Here is an 18,077-nt window from a genome sequence, read left to right as displayed (position 1 = left end):
CACTGATCATCCAGATGGGATTGTTTTGTTTTTTTTTTTCTCAACAAAAGTGGAGTTACGCTTTAAGAAGTAGTACTCCTTTTAGTATGTGAAAGAAACATCATGCAAGCTCTTTAAAAGAGAGCTCCAGTTTTGGACAACAAAATGTATATACATTTTCCTTTTTTTTTCTCCATAAAGTTTTTATTGATTGAACAGAAAATCAAAAACAATATAACAATACATTTTCTTTACAAGTTCTTTTAACCATGTCAGCTTTTGCACCTGTATATCCTAAATGGACCAGAGAAATTCTTACATTTCTACTTTGGGCCTATTGGTTCAACAATAACTTTGTCATTGGTTATAATACATATAATATAGTAATATAATACATATATTATTTTTTGGGACACACGAGGATTTTCTTTGGCAATCATTTCAAGCAAAATTAATTTTATTTTTTATGCAATCTTAAAAAAGATGTAACAAAATGTACAAAAAAACCAAACAAACATTTTTTTGTGGCGTTAGTGTTTTGTTTTAGGCTCCGTTTTCCACTAGTGCAACTTGTCATGCGACTTTGGACAGCTAAAGTCACATGACAAGTCACAGCCCATTGATTTCAATGGCACGCATTCCCATCTATGTGACCTAAAGTTGCAGTGACTTTGAAAAGGTTCCTGCACTACTTTGATGCGACTTACAATGCAACTTTGATCCAGAGACTGTAAAGTTGGATCAAAGCTACACTCAAAGTCGCACTCCAAAGTCGCATGCTAAATCACGCGACTTTGGGGTCGCAATAGTGAAAACGTAGCCTAAGAGTAAGATTTTAATCAAAGTATAAGTGTATAATAAAAGTGCAACTTTTAATCTGTGATTTGTCCTATTTAAAGAGACACTAAAATAACTACAATTGAGCGACTGGTACAAAATCATGGCAAATGTATTTACAATTAAAATAAAGGCAGTTTCTAACATTTTTTGTTTGAAGAGACACAACCAAAATTAACAAAAAACAAATGAAAAGAACAAAAAAAAAAATTACCGTACATGTGAGTGATAAAAAAAAATGAAAAAAAAATACAAGAGTAGGAAGAAAAAAAGCTAATGATAAAAGAGGGAAAGAGAAGAGTTCAATTGGGCTGGGTATAGTTAACTAAGGTAAACATGAATTACATAGCAACATTTTGTATCCTCAAAAGTATACATTTTTTTTCACTTGTGAGTTTGCTGTAACTGATATTCTATATACAAATCAAAGGACACTAAGGCTGGGTTCACACTAATGTGGTCTGCCGCATCGCATGTCATTTGTACAGGAATCACACCAGATGACATGCAAATTCAGTGCGGTTCTAATTGAGCCATACATTATGTATGGCTCAATTTGCACTGGATCTGCACCAAAAACTTGCAGGATCCTTTTTTTGTCCACACTGGAATCGGATTGCATGGGTGTTCAGACCCATGCGATCTAATTCCATCTGATTCCACAGTTCGCACTGCTTTCTGCGAACCGATTTGGGGGTGTCAATAACTTTATGTTGACACCTGCAGCGGTTCGCCGAGCACGGTGTGAACTGCCAGAGATTCAGATGCAGTGCAGGAACCGCACAGGAATCACTGCGATTCCAGCACCACATCAGTGTGAACCGTGCCTAAAGCCTCGTACACACGATCGGATTGTTGGCCAACAAAACCATGGACTTTTGTCCGAAGGGTGTTGACCCAAACTTGTCTTGCACACAAACGGCAAGGAATTGTCGGCCAACAAATATGAATGTAGTGACGTACTACAATGTTTTTCAGCTATTTAGCGCCCCCCTTTGGGCTCCTTTTGCTAATTTCATGTTCGTAGAAGTTTGGTGAGTGTTGATTCGTGCTTTTCATTTCGCACTTTTCAGTTTGCGCTTTTCAGTTTGCGCTTTTCAGTTCTTTTCTGAACGGCCGTTCGTCAACCAGCCATGTTGCGGAATCGGAAGAGATAACGTGCCATTTACTATTGGCCTTGGAGTTATTGCTTTGACATTATTTTTTGGTTGAATAATGATTTGATTTGTTATATTTTCTATATATTTTTGGATGCATAGTATGCACTTTTTGGTTAACTTCTTTTGGCAGATAGCATGTCTTATTTGTTTTTCTTTTTTAATGCACAATAAAAAAAATTGTGTAGAATAATACTTGGCTATGTGTTTTACTTCAAATGACAGTTTGGGAGTAGGCAGTTACATTTTCAAAAATACAATGTAAAATTAACAAGGGACACCAACATAGTTGTATCCTTGATCTTTAAAACTACGGAATAATGGTGTTGTGGTAACTTGGCCAAATAATACAAAAAAAACATAATAATATTATTCTTGATATCACTAGAAAAAAAAGCCTTTGAAAATTTGTTTGCAATAATTCCATCAGTATCACCAGCAAAGCAGCTTCATTATTATCCCATTAAAGAAGAAGAGAATTGTGCGCTGCGTTTGGAGATTTCATAATTTGCCGCGTCACAAATGTTAATTCTCCATTACGAATGCTAGTTTACAAGACCGACCGCTTCTGGCTCGTCCTTACTTCCGAGCATGCGTGTTTGTACTTTGGACTTTTGTCCGACGGACTTGTGTACACACGCTCGGAAAATCCGACAACAGACATTTGTCTGCGAAAAATTTTAAAATCTGCTACCCAACATTTGTCTGCGGAAAATCTGACAGCAATTGTCCGATGGAGCGTACAAACGGTCGGGTTTTCCTCCAACAGCCTGTCATCACACATTTACCATCAGAAAATCCGATCGTGTGTATGAGGCTTTAGGCTTCATTCACACGGATGTAAAAAATGCATATACAAGTGTTTTTTAATTATAGATCTGAACATAGTTGTATTGTTTTCAATGTAGCCTTTCGCACAGGTGTGTAAATATGCACTGCATTCAGATCAGTAAAACAAGACCCCAAAATCTGTGCCTTGCACATGTGCTTTATGTGCTTATGCCTATAGACGCATGAATACACATTTGTAAGTACGTAAAATAAAGTCTAAACTAAGGGGAAGAATAATCTATCATTATGTATGTATACGTGTCTTTTTTTTTTTTTTAATCAGAGGCAACTTTATTCAAAAGCAAGGTAACAGGAGCACATGGTACAAACATTGCAGAAACATAATACAGGGAGTTGATGTATCACACAGACAGTGTAAAAGTGCCACAGATTCCATCAGCAGGGAAACTTGCAGAGAAATACAAAAGAACATTATATAAGATTTTCACAGCAGGGAAACTGATGTGGGATTCCATATGGCAGTTTGAGATTTTTCTCCTAGAAAACACACATGTAATAACAGCAGTAACATTTTTATGGCTGTGTGACTGAAACCTTAACGAAGTAACATATAAAATAAGTAGTCTAAATATGCTATAGAAATAACATTGTTACCGCATATTTATCAATAAAGCTGCCAAACATTGTTTCCTGTCGCATCATGGCAGCATACACGTTGGGTTATGACTCCGCCTCCACAACCTGATAGGACCACATAGCTATAAATTAGAGAGTAGACACCCGTCCCAGTATTCTCTTATTTTTCCTCACCTGTCAGGACGCACGGATCAGCACCCCCTTACCGCTTCGCCCCAGCCAGGTTCTAGCCTCTCCTGGGTGGAAGTCCTTCTTGTACAGCCTCTAAACCAGCTAAATGGAAGGAGCCCGACTCTGGTGATCTCAGGGGCACTCTCTCTCATCTCTCAACTGTCTGCCACAATATAAGCCTTAAACAGGCTTCAGGTGTAGCAGCCCACAAAAGCCTTAAACAGGCTTGCTGGAGGATTGGCCAGGGAAGCTTCAGTATGGCCTTATGAAATAAGCCTTAAACAGGCTTAGTTGTGTGCAGTGGTCTCCATCCCCCCCCCCCCTTTCCCCCTCTCCTACCGTTTTTTTGTTGTTTGTTCCTCTCTGCTGGGCTCTGTTGTTCCCCAGCTGCTGCCTGTGATAGCCGAGCGTTCTCGGCGTCCTCGCGCATGCGCAGTCCGTCACTCTGGGCGCCTCTATGCCGGTTTCCAGTCTCCAAGATGGCACCGGGTGTCTCGCGGCGCTACTGCGCATGCGCGAGCGTCCGACGCTCATGGCGGCGAATTTAAAAACCCAGCACTAGCTGTATGTGCTGCTGCTGGTTGCTGCATGTGTCAGATCGCTTCTCATTACCAAGGAAAGAGGGAAAACGCTCTACAAAGGTGGGTGACCTTCTCCTATTCAACTTCTGTGTCAGGATCCCTGCTTTCTCTCTCTCTCTCTGCATTGCTGCTTGTTTTTCTCCCTGCAGGTTTCCAGTCCGCTCACCATGGAGACCGCTGCCCCAGCAGATCACCGCCAGCCTATTAGGTAAGGGGGGGGAAGACAAGGGTAAGTAGTGAAGATTGAAAAAGAAAGCACTTCTAACACTGCCTAAATTGGTCAGCCCTACCAGGTCCTCAAGAACGACTGTGTGAAGACAAAGAGAGTCCTCACGCAGGAGAAGCCGCTCCAGACATAGACGGAGCTGTTCCTACCACAGAAGAAGCCGCTCGAGGGGAAGCCGCAGAAGAAGCCGCTCCAGGTCGCATTCCCGGCATGGTCGATCCCGCCATAGAAGGTCATCCTCACGCAGACATCGTTCCCCTGCACGCCACTCCCGTCCCGCAGGGAACGCATGCTGGATTTGCGTTGCAGCGGCTCTTCCGGATAAACTGGCCTATCAAAGATGCCTGGAAGAGGCCACAAGAGAGAGAGCCTCGGAAGTCGGAGACTCAGCTGGGGCCGTAGCCCCTCAGGCTTCCATATCAGATGTGGATTTTTCCACCACTACCTCTCCAGCCCGGGCTAGCACATTAAAGGAGCAAGACTCCCTATCTGATAATGAAGGTCTGGAGGTGTCGGCCGGATTCGACTTCTGTCTGATAGAGCCGTTTGTTAAATCAGTTAAAGAAGCAATAGGATGGGAGGAACCCCAGGAAGCCCAGCCAAAGCAAAGGAAGTATTTTCCTCAGCTTAAGAAGGATCCAGAAGCTTTTCCGTTCATTGATGAACTGGAAGACTTAATCAAAGAAGAATGGCAGAGACCAGAGAAAAAGTCTAGTCTGAATAACAGACTCCTGAAGCTATATCCACTCAAGGAGCCTAAGGTGAACCCTCTGGTGTCCCCTCCGGTAGTGGACGCATCCCTGATGCGCCTTGCCAGACATGTTACCCTCCCGTTAGAGGATGCGGTAACATTTAGAGATGTCCTCGACAGAAAGATCGACACGAATCTTAAACGGGCTTACCTGTCAGCGGGAGGTGCCCGCAGGCCTGCGATAGTTCAGAAAGCCTGCCTGAAGCTGAGGCCTCCTAGAAAGCCTTTGTTTCCAACATGGGACTTATCGACTGTCCTAGAGACCCTATCCGGAGAACAATTCTTCCCACTCGAAGACGTCTCTCTCTGGGACCTGACTCTGAAGGTATCGTTTCTAATTGCCATCACATCAGCAAAGAGGGTCTCAGAAATGCAAGCTCTACTGATCAAGGAACCATATCTGATGATTTACCCATACAGGCTAACCCTGAAGCCTTCAGACAGATTCATCCCAAAGGTCTCCTCCTCGTTCCACTTTAACCAGGAGATTGACCTCCCGGCCTTGGTCACAGATCAGGGCACTCCCCATCCTTTGGATTTCAAGGGCAACATTCTGCAATACCTCTCTGTAACCGATTCTTTCAGAAAATGTGAAAACCTTCTAGTCATTCCACATGGGTTCAGGAAGGGCCAGGCAGCTTCTGCCCGTACCATCGCCTCATGGCTCGTGAAAGCCATCAAGAAGGCCTACTCCTTAGGCTCCTCGCAAATTCCGGAAGGTTTAAGGGCGCATTCCACCAGGGCAATGGCGACTTCATGGGCAGCTTACTGCAGAGTCTCAGCGGAAACCATTTGTAGAGCGGCCACTTGGTCTTCCAGAAACACTTTCATTTCCCATTATAAAATAGACGCTGCACGCTTAGCAGCAGTTGAATTCGGGAGAGCCGTGATACAGGCCAATTCTTCTGTTTCTTGTCAATAAATTTATTTTGCTTTCCCACCCAGTTTGGCGAGTTACTCCCCAACGTGTATGCTGCCATGATGCGACAGGAAAATGGAAAATTGTATACTCACCTTTCCGTAATTTTCCTTTCCTGTCGCATCTTCATGGCAGCATACAATCACCCTCCCTTTTGAGGTGACATGTGTATATATATACAGAGAATACTGGGACGGGTGTCTACTCTCTAATTTATAGCTATGTGGTCCTATCAGGTTGTGGAGGCGGAGTCACAACCCAACGTGTATGCTGCCATGAAGATGCGACAGGAAAGGAAAATTACGGAAAGGTGAGTATATAATTTTGCGTTTTGCAGGCTTCATTTACACAGGTGCCACTATCTGCACTCCAGCAGTAAATGCTGAGACCCAACTGCAATGTCATGCCACAGGGGAAAGGAAAGTCCAACAATGGTTACATAATTACCTTTGTCTTCTAGTCTGCAGCTGTTATGCTATGTTTCTGTACAACTATGGCAACCTCAAGGTTTTTCACAAACCTTACATGTTTATTGTTTGTTTTTTTTATTTTTAAAATAAATACAAAAAGGAAGAACTATTCCTTAAATAATATAAAATCAGTGCAAAAAAATACCAATCGATTGCCATGCTGTCCCTGCCATTTAGTACTGGATTTATTACTGTGTTGCCTACAGTGGTGTGAAAAGCCTTGCTTCCGCCTGGGTTCACACTGATGCGAATTTACAGCGGGTTTGATGCATTTAGGAACACACATATTCGCAGGTCATGTAAAAAGCATAGTATTCCACGGCTTTGGTTCACATATATACGTTGCAAATTCGGTGTGAGAAAAAAAAAGGTTCCTGTGCGTTTTGACTGCGGATGCGATGCAAATTCCTGTGGTGGAGTGAAAATTTTATCTTCATAGGCTTCAATTGAACTTACAGTAAACTCGCAGCACACAGTTCACATCTCTGCAAATTGTTCACTGTCTGCTTCCTGAAATTTGCGGTAAAATTGCAGTAAATTTACGGAAAGGGCCGGTTCACACTGCAGCGATACCGGAACCCTGCAAATCCACTGCGGGTTCCCGCATCGCATATCTCCCAGTGGCAGTTCATACTGCCCTATGCGAACTGCTGGGAGTGTCAGTTTAAAGTTAATGACGCCCCCAAATCAGTTGGCATATCGCAGTGCGATCTGCAAACTCAGACAAGAATCGGATCGCATGGGTGTAAACACCCATGCGATCCGATTCTGCTGCAGACCAAAAAAAGGGTCCTGTGCAAGTTTAGTCTGAATGTGATGCAAATTCAGCCAAACTATCTGTATAGCTGAAATCGCATCGCACAGAGATCGCATGTGATTTGCACTGCAGTGTGGTGCGAATCACATCCGATCTCGGACATTGCACCAGTGGGAACCGGCCCTCACACAGGTAAAAAAAAAAAACAGATCAAATTCTCAGTACATTGAATCGAAGTAGTGTGAACCTAGGCTCAGTACATGTAGAATTTTTGCACAATGGAACTTTGGTATCATTGTGGACTTTTGAAGACAGTTTTTTAACTTTTCAATTTTTATTTCTTTTTATTTTTTTTACATGGGCTCCTCAAATTGAGATATTTCTCATGGGCAGACCATCAATACTAATTGTTATGATTACAAGCTAGTCTGGGCATGAGAAAACCAAATGGCTTGGACATATGTAGAAAGACAGTTAATAAATAGTTGGTATTAAAGTATTGCAGTTAGATATGTTTGTCATAAATTAATGATGGCTGCCTAGATGTGTGGAACCGCCAAATATTTAGCGGGAATGCTTCAGCAGTCCCACTATTGTTATTCGTTTTTTTTATTTATTTTTCATTTCAACGTTATTATTCCGTACGTTTTTTGGCTCTGCGTAACTTCTGCATACTTTCACTTATTAAAACCATTCAACTTTTAAAATGTTCGGCTCTTTCAGCTAATGATGGGACTTCTTCAGCTTTTTTTCTACTATTTATACTTTTTAAAATATTAAGCTTTTTAACACTTTTTTTTTTTTAATATTGAAGTGAATGAGAGCATGCTTCAAATCCTTAAAATCTTCTTCCGCTCCCAAAAGTTTCAGCTCCTTCATACTTTCACCTACAGACGCCAAACAAACGTTCACAAAATATTCAGCTATCTGGCTATATCTTTTCAGTTTGATATCTTTTACAGTTTTTGTGAAAAAGCTGTTTAAGTTTAGTAATCATTTCAGGAAATTTTATCGATTAAACAGAGTGTGTATTTGGCTGCTTAGAGTGGATGATGTCATAGCTAGAGTACAGAGCCTTAAAAAAATGATCTTAGTTCCTTCTCTATAAATTGCTCTCACACCCACAAGATCTACTTGTCATACACGATTTATACATCAAAACGTAGGTATTTGTGTCTAGTTTCAGGCAATGTGCTCAGTTTTGTGATACGCCTTTTACGTTTGGCTGGTTGAGCTTCCAAATGACAAGAGTTCTACACTTTCTTCCATTGACTGTCCTGTATAAAATTCTTCACATTTCCCAGCGAAACGCACAGCCAACTTCTTTTTTAAATCGCTGACATGCCCACATTTTTAAGTTTATCAACATAAATTTTATACCGATACGTTCACAAAGGCCGTGTTTCTCTAACGGTGAAGTCGCTGTTTCGATAGCATGTACTGTTGTGGATTTATTAAGGCTTGTTTGAAGGGTTCTCTCACACTGTCTCTGACTCATTAGGTGTGGGGATTAATGATCAAGAAGCTTTTCAAAAAAACCTTTAAATATTCCACATCTTTCATACATTAGTGGTGTTGTTAAACTTTTTAAATGAAATTCATGTTTATTTTAAAACCATTCCTACTTTTCCAACTATTCTCACTTCTTCAACTTTTTCTTACGGATTTAAGCTATTCATCCAGTTAGCTTTAGCAATTAAGCTATTCAGCATTCCCACTCATTTTCTCCAGGAAATTAATTTTCTAGTGGACAATGCTATTTTGTTTGTTTGTTAGATAATGTCTAGCATATTTAAATTGGCTGAAAGACTGTGTTTGGCTTTATTCAAAAAAGGACTAGAAATAAGTTGTATCTGAAATGGATTTTGACACAAGCAGGGTACAATGACACAATGTACATTGGGGTACAATGTAGAGGTTACAGATTTGAAAATGATCACTGAGACAGTACTGACTGCATATAACATACATACTGAAAGTAGAATCTAATCCCAAACTTATGTGAATGATGGATTTTATAAGCATCTATGTTCATTGTTAAAAAAAGTACCCTGAGTTATTATCGTCATCAGAAAATGTACTCCATCCTTCTGTTCACATATGTTAAATGCAATTACTTCTATTCCCGGATCTTTGCTTTCATAGCTATTGTTTAATGGAAAAGTCATCATCGTGTCACTGCCACATGCTACAATGAGGTCACTTTGCACCCACCCTATAAGAAATATATAATTAATGAGCATTAATATTACAGTTTTTGTTGTTATTATGATCTATGTAGCTAGATCATATTACAGAGTACATAGAACAATACACATCAATCCATGTTTCTTAACATTTTAATCTAAATGGTATACACAACAGTGATAGAAGCACCAGTGTTAATTTTGGCAGCAATTTCGATTCCGTCTTAGTTATAGTCGTTGGGCTAAAATGCCATTTTAGTTTTTTTTTTTTTTTTTTTTTTTTAAATCAAAAAGGTGTTTATTGAACAAGTTCACATAGTTTCCAATGTACAAGCATTATACATTAATACATTTTCATGCAAACGGTACAGTCTATCCATCATCTATTACCAAAGTCTTGTCTAAATACCAAAGATGTGTATAACATCACAATACTCATCAAACCTCTGACCTTTAGTCTTTAGTAAACCTCATGGACCTCCCCCAGGACATTGTAGCAATCTAGACAGTACCAGTTCCCTGGGACTTAGTCCAGGGGTGTCCAACCATGGTGCCCAGATTCTCTCAAATCTATTAGAGCTACCCCTATGTTGGTAAATACATTTTTCCATAGTCAAGGTGTTACCCATATGTGTTATCCAGGACGTCACTGAGGGTGGTGAGACCGATTTCCAGCCAATCAGTATAAGTTTGCGTGCCTGGAACAGTGCCCTAGTGAGTGCTATTCTAGTCATCTCTTCCGGGACAATATCCTCTAGGACCCCTAATATACAGTGAATTGGATCCAGGGGAATGTTAGTCTGGAATACTTGATTAAGTGTCCCCAGTACCTCGCTCCAGTACCTATGGAGTTTTGGGCATCTCCAGAGTAAATGAATGAGATCACCTTGATGTCACTCACATCTACAACACAAAGAGTCTGGCCTTCTACCCATTTTATATATTTTAAGTGGAGTGTAGTGCACTCTAAGTACTATATATAATTGGGAGACCTTTTGGGTTACATTTAGAGAGCATATATTAATAGATTGCAGAACTTCCTCCCATTGATCTCCCGTGAGTGGACCTACATCCTTCTCCCATAGGGACGGTGCCTTAGTTGGGTGAGATTTTAAAAGTTGCATCAGTAACATTTGATAACAGTGTGAGATAAACCCTTTAGTTTCTGTGCTGGACTGCAGCAAATGAAAATTGAGGGTAGTTGACTGGGTCCAGGGAGTAGCGTCTCCCTGCGCGCCCACCGCATGTCTGAGCTGGAGATATGGGTAGAACATGGTAGTTGGTAAATTATACTTGGCTTGTAATTCCGAAAACGGCATCAGCTTGCCATTCCGAAATATATGAGCTAATAAAATAATGCCAAAAGAGCGCCTTCTGGGGCCCTGTTGTAGTTTTGCTAGCTCGACATAGGAGAGATTCCCCCATATCGGACTATATTCTGTGAAACCTGTCACCTCTTGCAATTGCCTTCCCTTGTTACACATTTTCTGGGTCAGAGTGAAAGTGGGTGTCTGTTTATTAGATTTGTGGAACAACTGGGCCTCCAGACCCATCGGGATAGTCTCCGCTCCAAAGCCAATCAGCATCAACTGCGCCGATGAGCCGGTCGGATCCCGGGCCATGGAGCCAATTAAATGCTGTAGTTGAGCTGCTATATAGTACATCCAAGGGTTGGGTACTGCCAGCCCTTCGCTGTCTTTAGGGTGCTGCAATTGTTCCAATGTAATTCTAGGGGTGCCCGCATTCCATAATAGTCTTCTAAAAAGGGTGTTAACCACCCTAAAAATCTTTAGGTGTATCACAACCAAGGAGTTGTGTAGGAAATAAAGTAGCTGTGGCATTAATATCATTTTTATTAAATTGGCCTTACCTGCCAGCGAAAGTTTAAGCCTGTTCCATGTGTTAATTTTGTCTCTAAATCTGGACAGTAAGGGATGTATATTTAAATGACAATATTCCGCAAGTTTAGGTGAGATTTGTATGCCCAAGTATTTGAATGAGGACTTTACTGGAACCGAGCAGGAATCTGGCAAATTCACCACTCCCTCCTCGTCCAGCATCATCAGAGCCGACTTAGACCAGTTAATCGTCAGGCCAGAAAAGTGGCCGAAACCTGAGATAATGGTTATCACCTCAGCCAAAGATGTGGTGGTGTCTCCCAGGAAAAGCATCATGTCGTCAGCGTACAACATAATCTTCTCATGGAGGCCACCGTACTTGAACCCTGTGATCCCCTGACTTGCCCTTACCACAGCTGCCAGTGGCTCAATAGCGATGGCAAAGAGCAGGGGGGACAGGGGGCATCCCTGCCTTGTGCCCCTGCCCAAAGCAAATGCACGAGACATCCTACCAGACATCCTGATGGTCGCCTGTGGGGAGGCATACAGCAATTAACCCAGGCTATGAATCGGTCCCCAAACCCAAACCGGGACAGTACCGCCCATAGATATCTCCAGCCCATGCTGTCAAACGCCTTGTTCGCATCTAGAGACAGCAGAACCCTGTTACCCTTATTGTCAGACTGTAGCTGCATGTTTAAAAATAGGCGTCTGAGGTTGGTGGCCATGGATTTTTACGGCATAAAACCTGCCTGATCGGGGTGTATTATGGAAGTAATGATCCGGTTGACCCGCAGCGCCAGGACCTTAGCCAGGATTTTAACATCACTTTGAAGGAGAGTTATAGGCCTGTAGGAACCTGGGTCAACCGGATCTTTCCCAGGTTTCAGTAATAAAATTATGTTAGCTCTAGTCATTGAGGGCGGCAGACTGCCCTCCTCGAGAGAGGCATTGAAAACTTCTAGCAAGTGCGGCATAATCCACTCACCATACTGAGAAAAGACTTCCATGGGGATGCCATCCTCCCACGGCGCCTTGCACGTGGGAAAGGAGCATGCCGCAATCTATTGCTCTTCCAATGTCAGGGGAGCCTCCAGCGATTGTCTGGCCTCCCCTGACAGAGATGGCAGCTCAATCCCCGACAGATAGGCCTCAAGCTCACTATCTGAGTAGCCATCCCTCGCACCGTATAAATCATTGTAGAAGGATGCCAGCTCAGATATAACGTGTTCGGGGTCATTGACCACCCTACCATTAGTTGTGCGGATCGCTCCAACTGCCGGGGACTATTGCTGTGACCTGGCTATCCTTGCCAATAGGCGTCCCGTTTTTTCCCCTTCCTCATAAAATGCCAACTTATTAAAAAACCTCTTGCGTTCTGCAGCGGAGGATCTCAAGCGGTCCAGGGAGTCCTGAGCCGAAATCCATGCCTCCCTTGCAGAATCTGTGGGATCTGTAACATAGGATAGTTCCAGCTGACGCACCTGGTCCCCCACCTGTTCCAGTAGGGCTGAGGAGTTTCTTTTAACTGTAGCTATCTCAGCAATAAACACCCCCCTAAGGTAGGCCTTGAAGGCTTCCCATTTTTGAATTTTATCCGTATGATGTTTATGAGATTGGAAGAATCGCTCAATTTGGGTTCTTATTTGCTCTGGGGAGTTAAACAGTTTAAGCCAGAAAGCATTAAGCTTCCACGGCGCCTTAGGTAGCGAGGTAGGGGGTTGGGTAATCAGCCACAGGGCCACTGGTGAGTGATCAGACACTCCACGAGGGAAGTATTCTATCCTAGATGTGTGATCAAGTATATTAGGTGTACCTATACTAAGGTCGATACGGGACAAAGAACCGTGGGTCTTGGAGAAGCATGAAAACTGCTTCACCTCAGGATTACGTATACGCCATATGTCAATCCAACCCACCTCCGCCAATAGGCGGCTGAGCGCTGTACCCCTGCCACCCTTGGGGGAAGGAACTGGGGGATGCCTATCCAATTTGGGATCTAGATAGCAGTTGAAATCTCCCATAATCAGCAGTGGGACATCAGGTTTGCCTGCCAGGTACGTCAGCAACAACTGTAACACTTCCTGTGAAAACGGGGGTGGGATATATATAAAAGCTATCAGCAATGTTAAGGTATACAGTTAACAGTAAATAAATACAAATCTGCCAGAAGCATCCACCGGCGAGTCAGGTTCCTGGTATACTAATGCTTTGTGTATCAGTACACTCACCCCACGTGAATAAGCAGAGTGAGTGGAATGATACGATTTGCCAGGTATTGCAAACATCCCACATTGTCTCCCAGGAGGTGAGTCTCCTGAAGGCCAATAATAGCTGGATGGAATTTGAGCAAACCAGAGGAGATCATGGTCCTTTTTAAAGGGTCATTCACTCCGCGCACGTTCCATGATACTATAGGTGTAGACACCATTGCAAACTGTTAAAAATACATTGAAGGGGTGCTCTTCTAAAGATCAGACTGATTTGGACTGTACGGTGGCCCAGGTGTATTGGATCATGTTACATCAAAAAACAATCTCTCTGCAAAGGGGTTGCACAATGGAAACTCAGCGTTAGAGAAGGATGGACAGTCTCGTGCAACTGCGCGGCAAAACAGTAGAAAACATAGCAAAAATAAAAAATGTTGGAAGCCCTGAATCCGGCCATGATGAAACGCACACAGCCAGTACTGTCCAGGGGCTGTAGGGTATGCTGTCTGTTCTGATTATTAACGCCAACAGGGCTTTGAAACAGTAGCCATGTAACCCATGACTTCACATAGCTTACAAACACCCAACACGGTGACATCACCGTGAGGGCCGGTGCTTTTAGTGAAAATAACTGGTGTTAAAGAAATAACAATTTTCCAGAGGTAATCACTCGCTGTGTGAGCAACAAGTATAGTTCCTCTTTAGAGTGATAAACATAAACGGGGAATTGACGCCCTGTATTTCCCTGCATTACTTCTGCCAGGTCCGGTTTATCCGGCTCCATCTTCTCGGCCTTGGCGGCGCAGAACTTGCTCATTGTGATCCAGCCAGGTCGCAGCATCTTGTGCATTTTCAAAAAATTGGTTCTGTCCATTGGCCGTCACCCTTAGCTTGGCTGGGAACATCATTGCATAGGATAACTGCAGCCTTTGTAGCCTTTTCTTGACATCTGCAAATTTCGATCGTCTGCTTTGCACTTCGGCGGAGAAGTCTGGATAGAATGAGATTTTGGTGCCATTATGCTTGACAGTGCCCTTTTCTCTAGCCAGTCACAGTATCACCTCTCTGTCCTTGTAATTCAAGAGACTGGACAACATTGATCGTGGGGGGTTCCCAGGCGGAAGGGGTCGTGGGGGCACCCTGTGGGCTCTTTCTACAGTATAAATGGGGGAGAAAGCTTCTTTGCCAAAAACTTCCTGTAGCCATCCTTCAATAAATGTTGTGGGATCACGGCCTTCCACTTTTTCAGGGAGCCCCACTATGCGTACATTGTTGCGTCTTAGACGGTTCTCAATTTCATCAGTTTTACTAAGGGCTTGAAAGGCGTTTTGAGTGGCCATCCTGACATCTCTGTGAAGGGGGGCAACTGGTCCTCCACGACGCTCACCCGACCCTCCACTGCTGTGGTTCTCTCTCTGATCTTTTGGAGATCCTGACACATAAGGGACACTGTTTCCCTCAGCCCTCCAAATTTCTCCATCAGATCATCAACAGAGGCAGTACATTTGTGCACAGCATGCAGGATTTCACTCAGAGAGGGCTGAGCATTTTCTTCTGAGGGGGAGTCAGATGGATCAGACATAAGGTCCTGCTGCATGTCTAATGGCACTGTGTCATCTAGCATGCTTGTGTCTTCCCTGTTATCCAGCTCAGAGGTGTATAAGGGTTGATATGAGCCAGGCAGGGGGGAGTCAGAGCGCCCAGCCAGCTTTTGAGTATAGTAAAGCATGTCCCTGGATTGCTCTTTGGTTTTAGGGACTGGACTTACCCCCCTGCTCGGATTTCTTCTCCAGGCTGCGCTGTGCTTTGGGAGGCTGAGACTGGCCGGCGCCATCTTGGTCAGCTTGGGATTCCAAGGCCTCGGTCTCCGCTCGGTTCCCCCGGGTCATCCTCAACTCAGGACGGACGGCCAATGGCACCAGACGACTCCAGAAGGTATCAGGCAGCCTTCTGGGGCAGAAACTGGCTACATCGGTTGTGAGGAAAGGATGATAGACAGGATCTTCAGCAGGAGCTCCGTGCAGCAGGTCTGCTCACATGCCTCGTCAGGCCACGCCCCCCTCCCCGCCATTTTAGTTTTAGTTATATTTTTGTCTAAATTGTTTTAGTTTTAGTCATGTTTTAGGCGACTAAAATCTTCAGTACATTTTAGTCGACTAAAATCTCATACATTTTAGTCAACTAAAATCGAATGCGTTTAGTTAAATTGTAATGCATTATTTCAACTTTTCTCTAGAATTTCCAAACAAATGATATACTCTTGAAGTAAACATCTAATACGATGTTATTTAAGGTATTAAAGAGGTTGTAAACTCTGTTACAGCACTTGTACCTACAAGTAAGCCTATAAATAAGGCTTACCTGGAGGTACTGTAATTATCTCATGGATTTAGCCATTGTGATATACAACATTTTTTTTAAATAAAACCAAGATTCATAAACAAACAAAAATATTGACTGATTTTTCTGTTTATTCTGTTTATACCAACAAGGGTTTATCTATATACCCTTAATTTTTTCTGTTCAATGCTTCACATGTGGGGTGTCTCTCTCTCTCTCATCTTTATCGAAAGCAGAGAATAGTAGATTTTTTCAAAAACAACAACATTATGAAATGGGGGAGCAGGTAGATCTAATTTTAGCGGTGATAGCTCGTAATCAAGATGGCCCATCAGGCATAGCCACTATTAAAAATATACAGTTCATGGAACAATTGTATACGATATCATGAGTATTCAGAGTAGATTTGTAGATTTCTATACTTTATTATATCAATCCAAAACAGTAAATGTAAAGAATCAAAGTACACAATTTTTGGAAAAATGTGGTATTCCAAAACTTAATGTAAATGAGAGAGAAATGTTGAATAGTCCAATAACTCTGAAAGAGTTAGAGGAGGCAGTATCCCAAACTCAGAATAATAAGGCTCCTGGACTAGATGGGCTACCATCTGAAATCTACAAAAAATATGGCCAGATCTTACTTCCAGAACTCCTTGAAACGAGGCATATAACATGCAAGAACTCCCTAAATCTATGCAAGAAAAAAATAATTACAGTAATCCTAAAATTGGGTAAAGATCCATTAAAACCAGACTCATATTGCCCTATCTCTCTACTTACCTCTAATGTTAAGATCTTAGCTAGGGTACTCGCAAATAGATTATCTATGTATATTAATTCCTTGATTCATAAGGACCAAACAGGGTTTATCCCCAATAGAGCTGCCTCTATAAATATCTGCAGACTTTTTTTGAATATGCAATTTCCCAGGGATAATGGTGGGACTAGTGCCATATTGTGTCTGGATGCCCAGAAAGCTTTTGATATGGTAGAATGGGAATATCTATAGACTGTATTGTCTGCCTTTGGAATTGGTCCGGGCTTTTTAGCCTGGTTGAAACTGTTGTACAAGGATCCCAAGGCAAGGTTGAGAATCAATAACACAATGTCCCCATTCTTTCCATTATCTAGAGGAACCAGACAGGGATGCCCTCTGTCCCCTATGCTGTTTGCATTGGCGATTGAGCCTTTGGCCATCACCATCAGACAGTCAGAAGGGATAGTTGGGTTCTGTCACTCAGGCAGGGAGGATAAAATTGCCCTTTATGCAGATCATGCGTTGATTTTTTTGGGAGATACCTTAGGCTCATTGGTAGAATTAATGACACTCATCTCTGCGTTTGGGCAATTCTCGGGATTCCAAATCAATTGGGAGAAATTGACATTTTTGCAATTGAATGATATGGAAATCCCTCTGCCCGATCAGACATCACAAATACAAATTAAACATAGGGTTAAATATCTGGGGATCGAGGTTACTAGAAATGTGAAGGATTACAGTGGGGATGGAAAGTATTCAGACCCCCTTAAAATTTTCACTCTTTGTTATATTGCAGCCATTTGCTAAAATCATTTAAGTTCATTTTTTTCCTCATTAATGTACACACAGCACCCCATATTAACAGAAAAACACAGAATTGTTGACATGTGAACAGTCACGGAGTTGTTGTGAAGCCACTCCTTCGTTATTTTAGCTGTGTGCTTAGGGTCATTGTCTTGTTGGAAGGTAAACCTTCGGCCCAGTCTGAGGTCCTGAGCACTCTGGAGAAGGTTTTCGTCCAGAATATCCCTGTACTTGGCCGCATTCATCTTTCCCTCGATTGCAACCAGTCATCCTGTCCATGCAGCTGAAAAACACCCCCACAGCATGATGCTGCCACCACCATGCTTCACTGTTGGGACTATATTGGACAGGTGATGAGCAGTGCCTGGTTTTCTCCACACATAGCGCTTAGAATTAAGGCCAAAAAGTTCTATCTTGGTCTCATCAGACCAGAGAATCTTATTTCTCACCATCTTGGAGTCCTTCAGGTGATTTTTAGCAAACTCCACGTGGGCTTTCATGTGTCTTGCACTGAGGAGAGGCTTCCATCAGGCCACTCTGCCATAAAGCCCCAACTGTTGGAGGGCTGCAGTGACGGTTGACTTTCTACAACTTTCTCCCATCTCCCAACTGCATCTCTGGAGCTCAGCCACAGTGATCTTTGGGTTCTTCTTTACCTCTC

At 42.6% G+C, this 18,077-nt stretch overlaps 1 protein-coding gene across 1 annotated transcript in view; it reads right to left on the bottom strand.

Annotated features, from left to right (window-relative positions):
- Nucleotides 1-3,067: 3,067 nt before the first annotated feature.
- Nucleotides 3,068-18,077, bottom strand: part of LOC141145238 (immunoglobulin superfamily member 1-like) — a 54,542-nt gene continuing 39,532 nt past the window's right edge. Inside the window, exon 9 of the mRNA XM_073631753.1 lies at nucleotides 3,068-9,491. Within this exon, the coding sequence (XP_073487854.1) occupies nucleotides 9,465-9,491 (27 nt within the window). The 3' untranslated portion in view covers nucleotides 3,068-9,464. The remainder of the gene's footprint in view (nucleotides 9,492-18,077) is intronic.

Source organism: Aquarana catesbeiana, linkage group LG01 (assembly GCF_042186555.1).
Source record: "Aquarana catesbeiana isolate 2022-GZ linkage group LG01, ASM4218655v1, whole genome shotgun sequence".
Taxonomy (NCBI): Eukaryota; Metazoa; Chordata; class Amphibia; order Anura; family Ranidae; genus Aquarana; species Aquarana catesbeiana.
Note: the sequence above shows the minus strand (reverse complement) of the source record. Positions and strands in the feature narration are given on the sequence as shown.